The 21,353-nt window shown below is 43.0% G+C and overlaps 1 protein-coding gene across 3 annotated transcripts in view; it reads left to right on the forward strand.

The window, feature by feature from the left end:
* Positions 1-1,332: 1,332 nt before the first annotated feature.
* Positions 1,333-21,353, forward strand: part of Slc9c2 (solute carrier family 9 member C2 (putative)) — a 59,631-nt gene continuing 39,610 nt past the window's right edge. For all 3 annotated transcript variants that reach the window (XR_004123137.1, XM_031386972.1, XM_031386976.1), the window contains exons 1-8: positions 1,333-1,479; positions 2,492-2,665; positions 4,612-4,712; positions 6,936-7,064; positions 8,256-8,421; positions 15,870-15,986; positions 17,127-17,288; positions 20,549-20,648. Coding sequence is in view for 2 of the 3 variants with exons in the window: in XM_031386972.1 (XP_031242832.1) it covers positions 2,530-2,665; positions 4,612-4,712; positions 6,936-7,064; positions 8,256-8,421; positions 15,870-15,986; positions 17,127-17,288; positions 20,549-20,648 (911 nt within the window). In the remaining variant the exon portion in view is untranslated. The remainder of the gene's footprint in view (positions 1,480-2,491; positions 2,666-4,611; positions 4,713-6,935; positions 7,065-8,255; positions 8,422-15,869; positions 15,987-17,126; positions 17,289-20,548; positions 20,649-21,353) is intronic.

Below are 21,353 nucleotides of genomic sequence, written 5' to 3' on the forward strand. Positions count from 1 at the left end.
CCCACCAAATCACATGCTAGGCGTCAGGAATTAGTTGATGACTATGTCCTGAGGAGAGTGGGTGACATTGTACCTTCAAAGAACTAAAATTCCATAATGAGTTGAATGGAGGAAAATGATAACCTTGAGTATTGAAAGGGGATAAGAATAAGAGGAAGAGGAAGAGGAAGAAGAAATGGAAAATCGGGAATCAGGGAAGAAGTCTAAAGGGACTAGGAGGGCAATGGGTAGGTGTACTGGCTGGTTTTGTGTCTTAACTCGACACAAGCTGGAGTTATCAGAGAAAGGAGCCTCCCTTGAAAAAAATGCCTCCATGAGATCCAGCTGTAAGGCATCTTCTCAATTAGTGATCAAGGGTGGGAGGGCCCATTGTGGGTGGTGCCATCCCTGGGCTGGTATTCTTGGGTTCTTTAAGAAAGTAAGTTGAACAAGCCAGGGAAAACAAGCCAGTAAGCAGCAGCCCTCCATGGTCTCTGCATCATCTCCTGCCTCAGGTCCTCACTCCAAACTTCCTGACCTGCTTGAGTTCCAGTCCTGACTTCCTTTGGTGATGAACAGCAATGTGGAAGTGTAAGCTGTATAAACTCTTTTCTCCCCAAGCTGCTTCTTGGTTAAGATGTTTGTGCAGGAATAGAAACCCTGCTAAGACGGTGGGTAAGACACAGAACATGAAAACAAAAGGAAGGGGTGTGGAAGGCTGGTGGAAGGCACCAATGTGAGCAACTATAATAATATACATGTATGCTGGGCAGTGGTGGTGCACGCCTTTAGTCCCAGCACTTGGGAGGCAGAGGCAGGCGGATTTCTGAGTTTGAGGCCAGCCTGGTCTACAGAGTGAGTTCCCGGACAGCCAGGGCTACACAGAGAAACCCTGTATCGAAAACACACACACACACACAAACAAAAACAACAACAATAATAATAAATAATAATAACAAACATGTATAAGATGTTATAGTGAAACCTATTATTTTGTATGCCAATTAAAATTTAATTAAAAAAAAACGAGTCAGTGTTAAGGGAGTTAGGTCTGAACTGGATAGAACTGGCATAAGAAAGACATCATGTATGTTTTTTAAAACCCCAAGGGTTCTGCCTATGTGGATAATCTTTGACCCTTTCATGTGTTACGTCAAGAAAAGGAAATCAGTTTAAAAAAACAGTTGTAGGCACAGGCAGAGTGTAGCCATTAAGAAATGCATGTTTGTTTATAGCTCAATAACTCCTTTTGGATTGGAGGTGGGAATAATGAGTGCAGCCAATCAGAACACAAGCAGGTTGGCAAGAAACCAATGGGAAGTCAGGATGAAAAAAGCTTTTGCTTCGGCATCAGTTGGTGGGACTGACCCTGGCAAGCAGTACCACTCAGCACAACTGAGCCCTGTTCTTTGGGATTTTGAAAGGCTGCGCTTTGATTTCACCTCTGAGCCAGTTTAGGATTGGAAGAACACATCTCTGGGGAAGAAACTTGGTTTTAAGGTCATAAACATGGGGAGGAGGGCTCGGAGATAAAGGACCCGAAGGGCTGCTTGTGGATGGGGAGTGACTTGAAGATGTAGTGGCCGCCTCCGTCTTTATATTAGAGTCTTTTGTCATGGGTAGCAAACAAGTATAAAACGGGGCAAAGGATAAAGTCTGTTCCCGAGGCTACTTCGGACTTTAGGAAGCCTTAGGTGAAGGCTAGCTATAAGGAAAAGCAAAATAACTCAAGTCTTCCAGGACCATCCCATACATTTATGTAGGCAATGTCTCATACAGGACACCAATCCAGTCAGAGCATCAGGAATGAAATCCAGCCTGCTGTTGATATGACAAGCCCCGTGCCTGTTGTCAGGCTTCATAGCCCCAAGGAAGAGGCACCTCTTCCTAATTCAATCAAAGCCATCACACAGTCAAACCTCACATCTTTTCAAGTCTTTTTTTAAAAAAAAATTTTGTTTACCCTTGTCTTCACTCCAAACCGTAACTGATATGACACAATTTGCCTTGTTTCTCAGTCTCTGAGAGAGGGAAATTAAATAAATTTTGAAGTCAAAGTAGTGAAGTGGAATCCCAGAGTGATTTGTACTCATGGGAAATGAGGAGTGTGATGTTTATCTTCGCTCCTTTCCTCTTAAAGATTCCACTCCATCCGATGTGTATGACGCACCCGCCTTGTGCCGCGGGCTGTGTTTACAACCTGAATGAAAATCAAAATCTCAAGTCTCAGCCTTTGAGAGAGTCACTGCTCCAGGCATGCACACGATCAGATTGTCACCACAAGAGCAGTACAGTCATGATCCACTCCTTCCTGTGTGTAGGTAGCACCCTGAGGCTAAGACACCAACATAAGTGTCCCTGCAAATCTCCCTGGAGCGTGAGGGAGAATGAGTGGCATTGATGTGCTCAGAAATGAGTGTGCTCCCCACCTTAGATAGGTCAGGTGTGGATGAACCGATCCCAGAAAACTTCGTGCTCTCTCTCTTTTTTTTTTCCTTCCATGTAACAACAGAATAGTCTGCCTCAGTGCAAGGTAGTCCTAGAAAAGCAATGTCAAACAACAATCTTTCCTTCTGGGCACCAAAAAATGACTCCAAGCCTGATTTACTCTGTGGGAGGCCAGCCGACTACTTCGTGGTCCAGAAGCATTTCACAATTCTTATATGTGCCACTATTGTTTTGGGAGGTAAGTAGCTACGCGAGACTCTCCTCTCATGGTAGGAGATTGCAGCTACATCGAAAGAGTAGCCAATGGAACCTCAAGATGGGAATGAAGGCTGTCCGCACAGCTTCACTCAGTTTTTAAGGAGCTCTTGTGTATATATCCATTGCTTTATTCAGGAACACTGGCTGAGCATGGGAGGGTGGCAGAGGTACATGAAGAAGCAGGAGACTGGGATGGGGTCATGGGGCTTCCTCGTGGGGGAGGTAGGCAAACAAATAATCATGAGGCAGTGTGCTACGTGTACACATAGAGATAATGTTAGCATTCTCTTAGTAACAAGGAGGAGGAAGATCCTGATACTGCCTACGTGACTGGGCCTACCCTGATCAAATTATCTGAGATAAGGGGAAACAGCTAGTCAAATAGACGAAGAAAACAAACAAACACTCCGCAGTTTGCCTACTTTATGGCATTAATCTTGCATAGTATGGCTTCTTTAGATCTCATCCTTTAATGCCAGCATTTGGGAGGCAGGGGCAGGCAGATCTCTGAGTGTGAGGCCAGACAGAGTGAGGTCCAAGACACCCAGGGCTATACAGGAACACCTTGCCTCAAAAAAAGATTCCATTTTATTATATGTACAGGAATGCTTTTCCTGCATATATGTCTGTGTACCATGTGCGTGCAGTACCCACGGTGCCAGAAGAGGGCATGAGCGCCTCTAGAACTGTGTAGTTATGGCTGCTTGTGAGCTGCCCCGAGTGCCAGTGCTGGGGACTGAACCTGGGTCCTCTGGAAAATCAACAAGTATGCTTAACCACGGAGCCATCCCTGTAGCCGCCATTATGGCCTTTTGGTGGGATTTTTCTTTCCTCCACACGCCTTGCCTGCCTAGAAAAAACTTAGAGAGGGCTTTGTAAATAAAAGCCTCCTGAACATTGATTACAAATTCAGCAGATGTTCCGAATGGATTCGAGATTAAAGTAGCCCAGTCAACGACATTCCTATGATAAGAGTTTCTAGGTCTCTGTAAAAGAAAATTTACTTGGGAAGAATACCAGCTGCTCCCAAAACTTTTCTGGACTCAGGAAGACTACCAAGGACCAAATGATGAAATAAATGCATGTAAAGAGTCTCTTCGTCTTAGTGTCCATCCGGGAGTGGAATTTCTTTGTCTGGGAGCTTTTAATATACTCACTAATGACTTTGGTTCCTTTCGGTACCCACAGCGATTGGATGACCATGAGCTTTGATAACGCTAGATACACCCTGGGGATATCAAGAAAAGTGGCAGGAGCAAAGGGTATTGCAGAAATAGTGTGAAAACTATCTCTTTACCCAGACTTAAGCATAAGAAAGATTCAGTGATTCTTGACTGATTTGGTTCAAGCTCAGTCTGGGAGGCGGGCAGTTCAGAATATAGGCCGCCAGTGAGTCTTGCTTTCTGCCATTGGTTCCTGGGTGAGCAACTGTGAGGCTGGTGAAGCATCGATATTTCCCATAGTCTTCTGGGAGGGATGCCAATTCTATGGACCTTATACTTAACACATTGCATTTGTGGGCCAGTGAGTATCAGGGAATAAAAGCACATGCCACACAAGCCTGTCCACATGAGTTCAATTCCCCAAACCCACATACAGAATGTAGAGCCCTTGAATTTCTACCCACACACATACACACACACACACACACACAAATCTGAATACATTTGTAATAATTATTAACTCTTCACACACACTATGACTCAGAAAAAGTTGAAAGTTGAATAACTAGGCTGAATATTAATGACATTAATTTGAAAATATAAATAAACATCTCTTTTGGTAAGATATATGTATACATACATACACACACATACATATGTAATGGGTTACGGTGTAGGTTGACACAGGCATATAATACAATGTATACTGATTGAATAGGGTAATTACTATTTTGAAACTATAAGTTATATTTTTATTTTTTAGGGTTTTCAAGGATGGTTTTAAAGAATTCTGAGGTCTTTGTCTTGATGATTCTCTCTCTGTCGGGATTTGTGACAGGGCGACTGGCTTACCATTTTGTTGAGGTACCGTATACCTAATAAGTTAGAGAATAAGTCAAAGGTCAGACACCTCAAAGAAGATCTAATCCTAATATGCAAGTTTTTCTTTTTCTTTAGTCCTGAGGATCAAACTCAGGACCACATACATGCCGGACAGAAGCACTCTATCAACTACAAGCATCCCCAACCCTATGGAATTAAAAACATGTGAACAGATGTTAAAATAATTTCATACAATGCTGAGCATTTTTACAAAGAAAGACACATAAGAAATACAATAAGAGAGCTATAAGTTAGGAAAGCTTCAAATGAGCGATAATTTGGAAGCGAGACAGTTCAAGTGCATTGGCAATCCTTGTCAATCTTCTCTAAGCCTTACCCTTTCTGTCTTGTGACTCCTTCTGAGTTCCTGTTCCTTTCATTTGGTGGTGCACTGGTTTATTCCCTGGTGTTCACTTTAAACAGGTAGAAACGTGATACAAAAGGCAGCATCTCTTTTCTTTTAAGATTTATTTTATGTGTACAGGATGCCATAACCCCTGGAACTGGAGTTACAGACTCCAGTTAACATACAATCAGTGTCTGTATGGGTGCAGGGAACTTCACCTGGTCCTCAGGAAGAGCAGCAAGTGCTCTGACTACTAGGCCATTTCTCCAGCCCCTGTAGCAGTTATTTTCACGAGAAAGCATGCTCTCTCTCTTCTCTCAGATTAAATTAGAAATATGCACCACATACAACATAACTACAAGAAAATACTCCTTGGTAGCTCCACTTATTAATGCCTGGTCTTAACAGCAATGCAATGTGCATTAACAACTTGTCTCAGTTCAATGTTTCAGTTTTTTTAAGATGGGAAATAACACCTATAGGATGTTTACCTAGGGCTGTGAAAACCTATCAATCTCCCCAGGTCTCACCACTCCCACTAGCTAGCATCATTTGAGAGTTTACTATGTGCCATGCACATTCTTACATGCTCTGTACTAATGAATTTACCAACTCAACAACCCTTGGGTTGAGCCGTTCATTCTTGCAGGAATGTGACAGTAGTACTCACTAGCCACTTTACAGACGAGGAACTGAGGCACTGAGAAGTTAGATCATACAGTTGTTAAATTGGAATGGTCTAGAAGACACTTTTAGAGAAGAATAATTACAGCACTTCAACCACCACTGTGTTTTCTATTACTTTATGTACACCGTTCACCATCCATGCCCTATATGGATTATATCACTAGCTAAGTATCATATTTCTCTACTAACTGGAATTTTTTTTTAATTTAAGCATATCTGCAAATCTACAAATATCTAGGCAGGAATATATAATAGATATATTCAACTAAATATCTAATAGTCTAATTAAAATACTTTTCTGTCCATTGGACAGCATTATCTCAGGTGACACCAATGGTAAGGGATATCATTTTTATAAGTGCCAATTATAGGTTATAACATACTATATATAACATATATGCATATAATATATATGCAATGTTCACATAAAATAATATATCAGAGAAGATCAGTTTAAAAGGAGGAAAGGATGGAAAAGAAGGGACTGGAGAGATGGCTGGATGGTTAAGAGCACTTGATACTCTTGCAGAAGGTCTAGGTTCAGTTCCCACCACCAATATGGTGACTTACAACCCTTTGTAACTCCAGCTCTAGGGGATCTGACACTTGACCCTGGCCTCCTGGGGTACCAAAGGCATGTAGTGCATATGAACAAATGCCGCCATAACATTTGTACATATAAAACTAAGAGATAAATTCTTCAAAAGGAGAAAAGATGTGTTTGGGTCCTGGTTTCATCCTTTCCAGCCCTTGGCTGTTGAGCTCCATGGCTGTGGTCTGTGGGGAGAGGGAGCATCATTGCCATGGCAGAGGATGGATGGGGCAGAGCAAGGCTGCTCACCTCACGAGAGAGAGAGAGAGAGAGAGAGAGAGAGAGAGAGAGAGAGAGAGAGAGAGAGAGAGAGAGAGAGAGAGAGAGAGAGAGAGAGAGAGAGAGAGAAAGAAAGGGGTCAGGACAAGATAATAACCTTCCCTTTAGTACCCACATCCCAAAAGCCCAATGACATTTGCATTCTCCTGATCCGATCCAAACACCTCTCAACAGCGCCACCTGCTGGAAGCAAGCCCTCAAACATCTTCTCAGGGCATTGGAGATCTGGTGCGGGTGCCCGGCCCTTGCTTCTGAACCACCACGGTACCAGATTAATTTTTCCTTGCATTTGTTACTTTAGGTGCACCAAATTGTCTACCCTCTTCTAAAAACACCAAGCTTTTCACTGTATTGCTATTTTTTACCTTTGATCGTATTTGTGGCTGCTCTGGATGTGGACTTTTATATAGTCAAGAACGTGTTCTGGCAGGTAAGAAAACATTTTAAAACAGCTAGCCATCTCTGCTCTGTAGAACTACTCATTTATAAGAGTTGCGGGGAGGGGCAGGGTGGGGATGGGACTAATGCTTGCTGAGGCACCGCCATTAGGATCCAAGTAAATGCCATCTCAGCTGTGCCTGTGACTGAGCCACTGAAGCAGAGCTCACAAGAGGGTCAGTAAACGCTTGGGCCTGGGGCCTGGTCCTAATCCAGTGTCCTCGCGACCGCGTCTTCTTTTTGTTGCCAGGGTTGTTGTTATTTAACTTTTCTCTTTTTCCTTCACTAACTCGTTGCACTATTTTTATTTCTGTTTTCAGAGAACGTTTTCCCCGTTTTGGTTTAACTCTGTTCTTCCTAGCATCTTAAATTAAAATCAATTGGACTGTAGCATTTTACAATTATTACTAAATTCTAATTTTTAAAAAGCTTTTTTGGGGTGGGGACACATTCATTCTTTTTTAGTTATGCAGCCTTGGCTAGCTCTGAACTTGATATGTAGACCAGGCTGACCTTGAATATACAAGGTTCTGCCTGCTAGGGGTTAAGACGTGAACCACCATGCCTGCATGGTACAGGCTGCATTGCAGTAAGTAGAGACGTGCACGTAACCTGTGGTATGTTGATTTGGAGTCCTTTGTATCCATGAACCTGGTACAATTCTATGCCAGTTTAAAGTAATAAAGTAACGGTAAGAGGCGTGCACGACCCGGTTGGTAAGACACTGGCTGCTCTTCCTGAGGACCTGGACTTGATTCCCAGCACCCACACGGCAGCTCACAATCATCTATAACTTCAGTTTCAGGGGATCTGATACCCATTTCTGGCCTCTATTGGGCCCGGGTATGCAGGTAGTATAAATGCCACAGATATACAGGTAGAATGCCCATTCTGTAACATAAAAGAAAAAAAAAGTTAAAAAGAATAAAATGGTGACTATGACCAATATACATTGTGTATATGCATGAAATTCTCAAAGAACAAATTTTAAAAAATGTTATATATATTTTTTCGAGACAGGGTTTCTCTGTATAGCCCTGGCTGTCCTGAAAAAATGTTATATTATTAAAAAAATGATATAGTAAAAGAAATCTGTCATCCCAGGTGTGGGTCTTTAATGTGAGTAAACACAGTTGCATCCTCTTTGGATAGATGTAACGCCATGTGGTGAATTGGTTCACAGGTCTTGCTCACCGGACTGATTAGTTTTGGCACAACATTTACCATAATTTCCTACGTGGTTCTGAAGCTCAATGTGGACGCATGGGATCTGCAGTGCTGTTTGCTCTTCAGCATCACCCTGTGCATCATAGATCCTCTTCATTCCGTCAACACACTGAAGACGATCGGTATGCCAGGCCCCCTCCCCTCGCTTTGAAGATATGAGGATCTGTCATTTCCTCTGGGCTATACTTTCCTTGCATGGTTTGTGGATTCAGCAGAGTAGGGCTCAGTGCCTTATTTTCTCAAGGAGCACCAGATTCTGAGTAACCTGGTATTGAACCTTAAAACTCAGAGGGGAGGCACCCTAGTACTTGATGTCCAGATAAAAACTGAAAAAAAAACCACTTTCCCTTAAAACAAAAACTATAAATGTATTACCTTAGGAATAGCAATGACAGTAATAGTGATGGTGAGAATATCTCAATAAATATTTTCAATTATTACTGTTTCAAGACCCCAAGGTGAAAAAAAGATTAGCCAGGTCCAGTTTTTGAATAGCGATGGTGATGATGTCACTTAATATGACGTTTGAGTTTTTTTCCCCAGTAATATATTAAAAGTCACACTTATTTTATTCTTGAGACAAGGTTTCCCTATGTAGCCTTCACTTACCTGAAGCTCACTACATAAACCAGGCTAGCCTTGAACTCAGAGATCTATCTGCTTTTGCCTTCTGAGTGTGGCCTAATAGTTGCTTTTAAAATACAGGATTATGAAAATCCTATCAATTTGTGTTTGCATTGGGTTGCCTAGTATACTGCCATAGGTCATAGCTTCTTAAGTTTGGGGTTCATGCGTCTAAGTGAAAGAAGCCTAGGGATGGTAGGCACACCACAGACTCATCAAGGCTCACTCTCTAGAGTAACAGGAGCTGGAGTTACCTTCCGAAATAATTAACAAACCAAACCCAAAGCAAAACTCGGCAGAGAACAAAATACAAGAAAAAGAAAGATATCCAATAATGGACATCAGACAGTGTAGGTCAGTGGGTCTTGAGAAATGGGGAGAGGGAGGAGAGAAAGAGAGAGGGGAGAGGGAGGGAGGGGGAGAGACAGAGGGACAGACACAGAGACACGCAGAAACAGACAGACAGACAGACAGACAGACAGGGACAGACAGACAAACAGACAGACAGCATAGCTCTTGCTGTAGCTTCTCATCTGGAGAGCCTTTTGGTCCTGGGATGGAGAGAGAACACTGAAGGTGCAGCCTGGAGGTTTCCTTAGAGTCGAGCAGCTCCAGGACTGGAAATCTGAGAGGGCTCAGATAGCTAGAGTTCACAGAAAGTTGCAGCCGAGCTGAGGGCTGCTTTACGGAAGCAGGGCAGAGGTCTGCGTTTGGATAGGAATTCATTACTGCATGCATGTGCAGTGGCCAAGGCTGGAGAAAGAAAATACATGAAGGGTAGAAGAACTAATTTCCTTCAGAGTCCCTACATTCTTGGTGGAAAACATCCTCATAGTTCATGGTACACCAGATAGGACGCTCAGAGTATTATTGCCTCAGTAGGCCGCAGCGCTGTGGGCCAAGCATCCTGAAACCCTGACTGGGAGGCCAGAGAATGAAGATAGGACACACACTCGCGCGCGCGCGCATGCGCATGCATACACGCGTACACACTTGGAATAAACCAGGATCAGGTGGGTGTTTTCGCAGCACAGGGGGAGGGGCCAGCTAGTCTTGGTAGGTGGTCTTTGGTAGGTAGCTGCAGTTGCTAGGCTTCGCACAAACTGATCATTCATTCATAGACATTTAAACTCTGACTCCCGAGGAAAGCGGCGGTGTCTCTTGAACCTGGGTTATGTGGGTAAGCTTTGCCAATGTCCTTGACATTATTTTTATTTTGAGATGGCCATAATATATGGGGGGGGCAGGGAATGGAATGTGATGGTTTGGATGAGAAATGCCCCCATCGGCTCATTTATTTGAATACTTGGTCCTCAGTTAGTGGGACAGTTTGGGAAGGGTTAGGAGGTGTGGCCTTGTTGTAAAAGGTGTGTCACTGAGGGGAGGGTTTTGAGATTTCAAAAGCCCCATGACTTTCCCAGTTATCTCTCTGCCTTGTATTTAAGGGTCAGGTGTAAGCTCTTAGTTACTGTTCCAGCCCCGTGCCTGCCTGCCTGCTGCCATGCTCCTGCCATGCTCCTTACCATGATGGTCATGAACTCTAACCCTCTGAAACTGTAAACCCAAGATAAACTCTTCCTTCTATAAATTGCCTTGTCCACGTTGTCTTATCACGACAGTAGAACAGTAGCGAAGATACAGAGAGGGGGTAAAGGAGTATGCCAGCTGAATGTTAGCATTTATTTTTCTCTGCTTCTTGACGCAGAATGGGAAGCCCCATATAGCCCTGGTATGAGTTCCTCATTGTGATGGACACTACCTTCAAACTGTGAACCACATTACCCTTTCTTTCCTTGATTCTTTTCTGTCTTTCTTTTTTTAATATGTGTGTTGGAGTGTGTGAGTATGTGTATATGCAGCAAGTGTGTACAAGTGCCCTAGGGGGCCAAGAGAAGGCTTCAGAAACCCTGAAACTGCAGCTCTAGGTAGTTGTGAGCTATCCAATTTGGGTGCTGGGAAGCATATCCAGAGAGTTACAGACAGTAGTGAGCTGCCAAGTGGGTGCATTTTGAACCCGGGTCCTCTGGATGAGCAATCAACGCTCTTAACCACTGAGCCATCTCTCCAGCCCACTTAAGTTGTTTGTCAGATATTTTCTAACAACGAGAAAAGTAACTAATTAAATTAATTAAAAGTGCTCCATCGCCTGGCTCTGGGCTTACCCTGCCATCCCAAGGAGCCTTATGGAACCCCAAGAATGTCTTCCTTCCCTGTGAAGGCCTTCAGGGGGCACCAGGAAAAACCAGCTTGGAACTCACCCCTACCAACCCCTTGCCAGTCGGGTCTACCTGGGGCACAGCTAGCAGCAGTGAGCTGAATGCTACTTTCTCACCTCTATTGTCTGGACCATGCCTTCCTGAGAAGCCCTGATGGCACCAGGATCATCCAGCCAACACCAGGGCCAACCAGATGGCTACAGAACAGTATAAGTGCACAATCCACAAGAGCCAGGGTAATATGGCACCACCAGAGCCCGGCCGTCCTGCTTCAGCAAGCCCTGGGTGTACTAACACAGCTAAAGCATAAGAAGATGACCTTAAATCCAATCTTACAAAGATGGTAGAGGCCTTTAATTAATACATCCCTTAATGAAATACAGGAAAATACAATCAAACAGGTGAAGAAAATGAATAAAATTGTTCAAGAACTGAAAATGGAAATAGAAACAATAAAGAAAACACAAATTGAGGCAATCCTGGACATGGACAACCTAGGAAAGAGAACAGGAGCTACAGATGCAAACATCACCAACAGAATATAGGAGATGGAAGAATCTCAGGCATAGAAGATACCATAGGAAAAACTGATACATTCATCAAAGAAAATGAAAAATAAAAAATAAAAAGTTCATGGCACAAAGCATCCAGGAAAATCAGAACACTATGAAAAGGCCAAGCCTAGGAATAACAGAAACAGAAGGAGAAAATTCCCAGCTCAAAGGCTCAGAAAATATATTTAACAAAAATCATAGAAAAAAAAATCCCCTAACTTAAAGAAAGAGATGCCTATAAACATAAAAGAAGCCTACAGAACACCAAATAGATTGGACCAGAAAAGAAAATCCTCTAGCCACATAATCAAAACACTAAATGTACAGAACAGAGAAAGAATGTTAAAAGATGCAAGGGGAAAAGGCCAAGCAACATGTAAAGGCAGAACTATTAGAATTACACCTGACTTCTCAGTAGAGACTCTAAAAGCCAGAAGGACCTGAGCAGATGTCTTACAGTCCCTTAAGAGACCACAGATGCCAGCTCAACTAGTATAGCCAGCAAAACTCTCAGTCACCATAGGCAGAGAAAGCAAGATATCCAATGACAAAACTAAATTTAAACTATCTTTCCACTAGTCCAGTCCTACAGAGGATATTAAAGGGAAAATGCCAATGAAAAGGAGTAACCACAGCCAAGAAAACACAAGAAATAGTTAAGTCCACACCAGCAAAACCAAAAGAAGACACACACACACACACACACACACATACACACACACACACACAGTACTACCATGAACATCAGGAGAACAGGAACTAACAACCATTGGTCACGAATATCTCTCAACATCAATGGACTCAATCCCCCAATAAAAAGACACAGGCTATCAGAGTGGATGCGTAAACAGAATCCATCATTCTGCTGCATACAAGAAACACACCTCAGCCACAAGGCTAGACATTTCCTCAGAGTAAAGGGCTAGAAAAAGGATTTCCAAGCAAGTGGACCCAAGAAACAAGCTGGAGTAGCCATTCTAATATCTAATAAAATTGACTTTCAGCTAAAATTAATCAAAAGAGATTCAGAAGGACACTTAATACTCATTAAAGGAAAAATTCACCAAGATGACATATCAGTTCTGAGCATCAGTGCCCCAAATGCAAAGTCACCCATGTTTATAAAAGAAACATTACTAAAGCTTGAATCACACATTAATAGTGGGAAACTTCGACACCCTACTCTCATCGTACAGGTCACTGAGACAGAAACTGGATGAATCCCACACTAGCAACATAACAGCACACCCGAAAGCTCTGGAACAAAAATAAGGAAACACACGCAAGAGGAGCAGAAGGCAGGAAATAATCAAACTCAGAGCTGGAATCAATAAATTAGAAACAAAGAGAACAAGTCAAAGAATCAACGAAAATGAAAGTTGGCTCTTTGAGAAAATCAACAAGACAGACAAACCCTTAGCCAAATTAACTAAAAGGCATACAGACAGTATCCAAATGAACAAAATCAGAAATGAGAAAAGGGACATAGCAGCAAACACTGAGGAAATTCAAAGAACCAGTATGTCTTACTTCAAAAGCCTGTACTCCACAAAATTGGAAACTCTAAATGAAATGGACGATTTTTCTAGACAGATAGCACTCACTAAAGTTAATTTAAGATAAGATAAAGTATCTAAGTAGTCTCTAAGAAAATATAAACAGTCATTACATTCTCCACCCCCCCAACCCCCAGCAAAAGCTCAGGGCCAGATGGTTTTAACACAGAATTCTACCAGACTTTCAAAGAAGAGCTAACACTAATATTCCTCAAACTACTCCACAAAATAGAATCAGAAGAAACATTACCAAACCCATCCTATGATACCTAAACCACACACACACACACACACACACACACACACACACACACACACACATCAACAAAGAGAATTTCAGACCAGTTTCCCTTATAAACACTGATGTACAAATGCTAAATAAAACACTCACAAATGGAATCCAAGGACCCATCAAAGACATCATCCACCATGATCACACCCGCCTCACCCCAGGGATACAGGGGTGGTTCAATATATGAAAATCTATCAATGTAATCTACCACATAATCAAACTGAAAGGAAAAGGAAAGTTGAGCAGGCCGGCGGCTCAGGTAGTAAGAGCCTGCCTCCATTGTCTGTGACTCGGGTCCTGCTTGAGTTCCTGAGCTAACTTCCCTCCATGATGGATTGTGATACTGAAATGTAAGCTGGAGGAACCGTCTTCTCTACAAATTGCTTGTGACAGCAATAGAAATCAGACGTGGACAGTAGGTTTAAGTCAGCATGTTTACATATGGCAAAGAAACCTAGCCCTAACATATGCCAGACAAGAGCTCTATTGCTTAGCTACATCCCCTGCCCAGATGAGATTCTTTTTCATTTTGGAGAGCTGGCATGTTGACATACCACAGGACATGGGGGATACGAAGAGGCTCAACTCAAACTTTGACAGATGCAAACCACAGGGTTCATGGAGAAAAGATTTCTGTGCAAAGAAATGGTCAAAGCACTTGAAGACACAACAGTGGGAACTATCCAAAAGTAACGAGAGAAAGAGACTGGGAAAAACTGAGCTTTAATAAGCTGTGGGACAAACACAGGGGACCCAATACATGAGTCCCTAAAGGTGACAGTTGGCCTCAGAGGACTAAACTGATGGAGACTGGGGGGTCACAGATACCACAGGACAGTGTGCATGGCTTTTGTGTCTGGCATCTTCCACTTATAAGGTTCTCAAGGTTCATCGTGCTATAATTGGAGCAGCATTTAGTTTCTTTCTGTGGTTGGGGGATAGTGTCCTGCTAGACTAGGAGAGTAACCTCCTACATTCATGTACTCATTAGCTGACAAGCACTGACTTGTGAATAGCTCTGAACATTCATGTGCTAACATCCACGCACACATACTCACTGGGTTCTAGTTTACATCTCTCTCTGTCTGTCTCTGTCTCTCTGTCTCTCCCTCTTTCTCTCTTGAGATAGGGTTTCTCTATGTAGTCCTGATTATTCTGGAACTTACTATGTAGACCAGGCTGGCCTTAAACTCACAGAGATCCTCCTGCCTCTGCTTCCCAGTTCTGGGGTTAAAAGGCATGCACCCCAGTGTCTGGCTATTTTGCACTTTTCTAAAACGAGCTTCTTCTGGACTCTGATGTTTATTCACGCTAAATGTGGGGTCTTCAAGATGTGTCTCATTCAGAAGCTTTAAAATGTTTATGGCAGGGTGGACAGATGGCTCAGCAGGTAAAGTATTTGCATAAGGACAGCCATTCTGATCCTCCAGCACCCCGCTTCAAAGCCAGGTAGACGTGATGGGTTAACTATATATGTTAGTGTGGGGGAAAGCAGAGACGAAGACTCCCTGGAGCAAGATGACAAGCCAGACTAGCCCAGACAGAGTAGCTGAGTGAGAGACCTTGCCTTAATAAAGGACAGGGAGAGTGATTGAGGAAGGCAGTTAATATCAACCTCAGGCCTCACATGTGTGAATGCATACAGGCAACCAGATACAGGTGTATGCAAACATAAGGTAAAAAGGAAGGAGCAAACATTTGAGGCAGCAGCCACCAAAAAGCTTTAATTGCCAGCTTGTCACAAGCTAGGGTCACCTGAGAAGAGAGTCTCAAGGATTGCTTACATAAAGCACGAAATAATTGATAGAGCAAAAACCAGTTATGTAGTGCTGACCCACCATACGTGGCACTATTCCCTAGGCAGGAAATCTTGAACTGTGTAAGTGTAGAGAGAGGGCTGAGTACAAACAAGTGAGTCTGAACTCGTGGATTTCCCTCTGCCTTCGATAATGTATGTGAAGTGACCAGCCGTTCTAAATACCTGGTGTCTCCACATCCCTGCTGGGATGGACTATAACCTGGAACTGTGAACTAAAGAAAATCCTTTGTCTGATAAGTTGCTTTTATCATACACTTTTTTTTTTAAATCATAGCAGCAGAAACAAAACCAGGACAGGGCAGTACCAGGGTGCTCCTGTTATATCCTTTGCCACTGAAAAGTCAAAAGGCAGAGTAGGAAACTTAAAAAGTGTTAGCTGGGATTGTCTCAGACCCATGCCCGTTACAACAGTCTTCTTTCTCTCTTTTTTCCCCTATCATGTTCTATATCTCCTTTGTGCATCATTTTCCCTGGCCACATTAAACAACATCCTGTGTTTCCTTTCCCAGGGATTTCTAAAATGTACACAGATATCATCAGAGGAGAGTCGCTGATTATTTGTAGTTTCACATGCATTTTCTTTGGAATTTTTCGAGGCCATACAACCAGCCCTTCCATGTTCAAGGGTAAGATCGTTTGTGTTCTGTCCGTATACTTCCTAAGATTATTACTGAAACAAAAGTGCATTTCTCTCTGTGCGTCATTCTCCATACATTGCTCTCAGACCAATTAAAATGAGAAGCAAGGTAAACAAGAAAGTATAACTACCATATTTGCATTTTATCAATCACTTAAATATAAAGTGTGTGTGGGATTGGTCTGTAATAGGCAAGCCGTGGTCTATGGGAGGGCTGGGAAGAGGAAAGGAAAGGAGGAAATGATATAATTTTACAATCTCAAAAAATAAATAAAAGAAATAATTAAAAAGACCCATTTCCTGTCCCTCAACATGCACGTACACATATACAATTGCATCATCTGACTCAGGTTATCCCTCAAGCTGGAACAGATTTCTCAGTTTGGTGGATGCTAAGAGTTGGACGTGGTCTTAGATTTGAGGGTGAAAGCAGGCAATTAATGCAGGATCGGCAAAACAACCCTAAGAGGGACGGCAGCCAGGTTGGTGTGGCTGATGGTCCCTGGGATGTAGCATACGTCCCCCTGACAGGTTGCTAGATGTTTCATTAGCAGCTAGAGAAGAACGGGGGAGACTTGAGCTCCCGGTGCACATTGGTGGTAGCTGCAGGAGGGAGTGGAGCAAGAGGGGGTGAAGCAAGAGGGGGTGGGGCAAGAGGGGGTGGAGAGGACCAAGAGCAAAAGAAAGTGTTGGTGGAAATCGGGTAGATAATTTTAAAAATGGCGTATTAGCACACATCCATTACCCAACGGGATTCATTATGCTTTCGTGATGTATTTCAACTGTATCCTGTCTCCTTCCCCACACTCATTATTCCCCCTTTCAGTTAGCCCCTTCTATACAATGTCTTTTTGTGTGTGGCCTAAGGAGTTTCATTGGGATTGTGTACCAGGGTGTGGGTGGGAGTTTGTTTCCATGCCTGGAGAAAGCTACATTAAGTAGATTTCTTCTTCAGACTCTCACTGGGCACTCTGCCTGCTGAAGCCTGTGGCTCCCTGTTTACAAACCCCAAGAGCAAATCGAAGTGCAGTCAGTAAGCAAACAAACAAAACAGACAGACAAGCCAACACCCAGACGGTTAACTCAAGGTTTTCTTTCTCCCTTTTCCCCTCCTTTCTTTTATGTTTAGAGTTACATATAATCATCGGACTCAGCTTTGATATTTTTGGAAGCACAGTATGTGGATATTGGTGTATGAGAGTCATTCAGATTATATTGACCGACCTCTTCAGCAACACACTGACGAATGTTATTCTTTGCTTTTCACTGGTGTACATGACTTTTTATCTTGGTAAGGCAAACAAACGCAAGAGCACTACTGGAGAGCCTGGGAATCCTGGTTTGTTCTGCTCCTTTCTCCGGATGCTTCATGTCCTCCTCCTCTCTGTGGCCTCCCTTCGTGTCTCGTCACATCACCTCTCACATCACCTCTCTATCATCTCTAGTTCTCTCCTGGCTTCTCATGGTAACTCCACGTCCCACGTCTTTGTGCTCTTACCCCTGGGTACTCTTACCCCTTTGCCCTCTAGTCTCTAACCCTATAGTAAGTCCATGGCAGTGCCCTAGAAGTGGAATCAACATGGAGTTGTTTCTGTTGGGACTCTTGAGCAGCTCGCCCATAAAATGGGAAGAGTTGGCGGAGAAGTTCCTGAGGGCTTTCCAAGCTCAGGCCTTCCAAATGGCGGTCTCTTCTTGAATCTAGAAGGTGGGAGATCAAGAGTGCTTGAGTCTGGAAGAGAAGCTGGGGCATCGGGTAATTACAAGAGTGACGGTACCCAGCCCCGGTGGGCCTTCTGTTAGTTCAGTTTTGTAAAATTGGGACTTCAGTGAGGTCTTGCAGTTCCCAGGAGCCATATTAACTATGACCAAACTGCTTTTGCTCCTATCTCATATGGTGGAGCAACTTCAACCAATGAAGATCTCAGCTCTTTTACCGCTAGTTATGGAAAGGCAGTTTTTTTCCTGTAGATATATCTCCATCTAGTGGTCGCTTACTGCCCTGAGCCTGTCAAACTAGAGAAAACATTCACGGAATGCTCATTTCCTTCAGCTTTATTTCTTTTCTCCTTTGTGAAAGTTTTGTGGATGCCTTACATCAGTCTTCCCACCTCCCTACCAGCCTGTGAGCCTACTGAATATGAGTGGCGCTCGTAGTCAGCTCTTTACTCGGTCAGTTTTTCTTCTTTTCAGCCAAGCTTAGAGTTGGTCAAATGCCTGACAGCAACTCAGTACGTGATGATCGAATGAGCCAACATTCCTTCTCAAAGTGTTTTTGAGTAGACAGAATCCAGATATATTCCATCAATCAGCAACGTTGGGAAATACTTAGCCTCTCTAAGTTTGTCTCTTCTCCTATACAAATGGTCTAATAATACCCCATTTGTGTAAGGCACTGCAGGCATTTATGAAGCTTGCTATGTTGGTGAGCTGCAGGTACCCTAGGGGCTGGCAAGAGCTCCTTATGTGCACAGCTCCTCCCACCTCATTCTGAGTGACAGTCGTTCCTGGAGGGGGTGGGGCGTGCCTTTATGCCATACATATCAAGACTTTCTCCCCAGTCCCAGACACTTGGTTCTGAGCCTTTGCCAGCTCACCACTGGGTTCACGACAGGGTGGTTCATAAATGCTGGTTCATTTCTTCTTTCTTCTAGGAATGGAGGTGTTTGCAGCCCATGCTTGGTGGCCCCTTAGATTAAATGGATGAGAGCTGAGGGCAGAGTGGCAAGACTGGGTCACAGAAGGCATTTTAACCTCCTTTTCACATTAGAAGATTCCAAGCCCAGACACACACAAGTTTTCAAGTTGGGATGGGGTTCTCACATAATTAACAATACAAGTTCCTTAGTTTCATTTATCAATATAGCCAAAATGTTCCATCAGTTTGGCTCAAGTCATTGAAACACAAACATTTGATAAAAATGTGTTTAAAACCCGGCAAGAATATATATGATATATATAAATCAAGATCATACATATATGTATATATATTATATCAGACACAAGTAAGAACTAGCATATACTCATTATAAGAAGAAACTGGAAATAAGATTTGATAGTTGTCCCTAATCAAAACATTTGCAGAACTATCAGCTTTACTTGACTTGATTGTTTAAGTTAAATTTGTTAGGTAAGTAGATATTAAAAAAAAAATCCAAAGTGAAGTTAAGTGAATAAATAAATGAAAAGAATTATGAAATCTTCTTTCCTGAATATTAAGAAGTATTGCTAAGTGGTAGACCAGTGGGTTAAAATCAACACTGTAGCCACATCAGTGGCCATCCATTGCCATGCAAATATGCCAAGAAATATATCATCTAATTTAATGTTTGCAATAAGGATGTGAGGTGCTTTTTTTTTTTAAAAGATTTATTTATTATTGTAAGTAATTACACTGTAGCTGTTTTCAGACACACCAGAAGAAGGTGCCAGATCTCATTACGGGTGGTTGTGAGCCACCATGTGGTTGCTGGGATCTGAACTCAGGACCTTCGGAAGAGCAGTCAGTGCTCTTACCCACTGAGCCATCTCTCCAGCCCTGTGAGGTGTTTTTTTTTTAAAAAAGATTTATTTATTTTATTATTTTATGTATGTGAGTACACTGTACACTGTAGCTGTCTTCAGACACACCAGAAGAGGGCATCGGATTCCATTACAGATGGTTGTGAGCCACCATGTGGTTGCTGGGAATTGAACTCAGGACCTCTGGGAGAGCAGTCAGTGCTCTTAACCTCCGAGCCATCTCTCCAGCCCCAGGATGTGAGGTGTTACTCATCTCATTTAAGACCTGTTTTGCAGATTCAGGGACATTAATGGCGGGAGGGGAGGTCACATCCCACAAGCATCTTGCGGTACCCTGTTTCACGGCTTGGATGTTCTTCCTCTTCCTTTCTGTCTACTGTCACCCTGGACTCTTTGGAGACTCTGCAGCCCAGCACCTTTAGTATTTTTGTGTTCGAACATTCTCCTTAGGCTATGTGTCAACCTTTAGAGCCCAGAGAATTGCCACTTTAGCCAAGGAGGAAAGGGTAAAAGTTCCAGGAAGCAGTGAGTTTGAATGGTTAGCAGCTCCTGGCTCACTCAGCACAATGTCCCCGAGGTGCTGGGCAGAGACTATGTCATTTCTTTTCCCACTCGCCCTAGCCTCAGTGATGATGTAGGATTGGCAAACTGGGTCAAATCTGCTCTGAGCTAAAAACAGCTTTATGAAAAGAGCAGAATAAAAGAATAATACCTCATGGAGATGAAGATTATTTGAAGTTTAAAGTCCATAGTATTTTATTGGCTAGCCATTCGTTTGCATACTATCTCCAGCTTCTTGCAGAATCATAGCTGAGAGGAGCAGCTGTGAAAGGCCCCATGGCTCACAAAGGCTAGATATTTATTATATTGTCCATTTCAGAAGAAACATTGCTATTCTCTGAGCTACAGTATTAGGCTAATCCTTTGAAGCAACTTTCTAAATAAGAAACAATACTTTTGAATTTCCTACTGATTCTATCGGTGAGCAGATCTAGTCACATTTAAATTTAATTCACTTTCTTCTCTCCCCAGTGGAATATTTTGGAATGTCTGGCATCGTTGCTTTGGTCACAGTAGGCCTGAATTTGGATTCTTTAAGCTTTAAACCGCGGATGGAGTTCATCATTACTAAGTGAGTTTCCTGATGTGTATTCAGTATAGATTTCAGAGGATTTCAGTACTTGGCCAGTCTTTTCTTTGAGGAGGCCTATACAATTCTATTTATTTACACATTTCTATCTTTAAAGTTTCAATGTGCCATCGGTGATCCGCGCACTATTGATATTGTCATCCCGAGGAAAGAATCAGTGGTTCCCAGACAACAGTGCCCTCTCTACATCACTCCCATAGACTTATACTAGGAACTGTTGGGTTTTTCCCCTTCACATCCACACTTGGGTGACACCATTGTAATGTGTGAAGGAAGGAAGAAGGAAGGAGGTCAGAGCAAGATGCATCACCAGCAAAACCCTTGCCTACCCTTCCCACCTGGTGTTAGAAAGATGTCCTGTGGATGGGGGTGGGGGTGGGCATCGGGATGGGTGGTGGATCAGTGTCTTCTCAGATGAATGGATTAGGCCTCCTCTCAGAAACCACGCAAGATCACAGACACCAAGTCAAAACCTGCCAAAGAAATTCTCATCTCAAATGAAAGCAGATGTGGGGACAATAAACCTTCACTCTGACTTTTCCCATGGAAGTTTGTTCAGTGTAAAGGCGGATCTGAAATACTGTCCTTCCTATATTGTTTTAAGCATTTAAATTATCCTAGCTGGGCAGTGGTGGCACACGCCTTTAATCCCAGCATTTGGGAGGCAGAGGCAGGCGGATTTCTGAG

This window comes from Mastomys coucha, unplaced genomic scaffold, assembly GCF_008632895.1.
Source record: "Mastomys coucha isolate ucsf_1 unplaced genomic scaffold, UCSF_Mcou_1 pScaffold1, whole genome shotgun sequence".
In the NCBI taxonomy this organism is placed as follows: domain Eukaryota; kingdom Metazoa; phylum Chordata; class Mammalia; order Rodentia; family Muridae; genus Mastomys; species Mastomys coucha.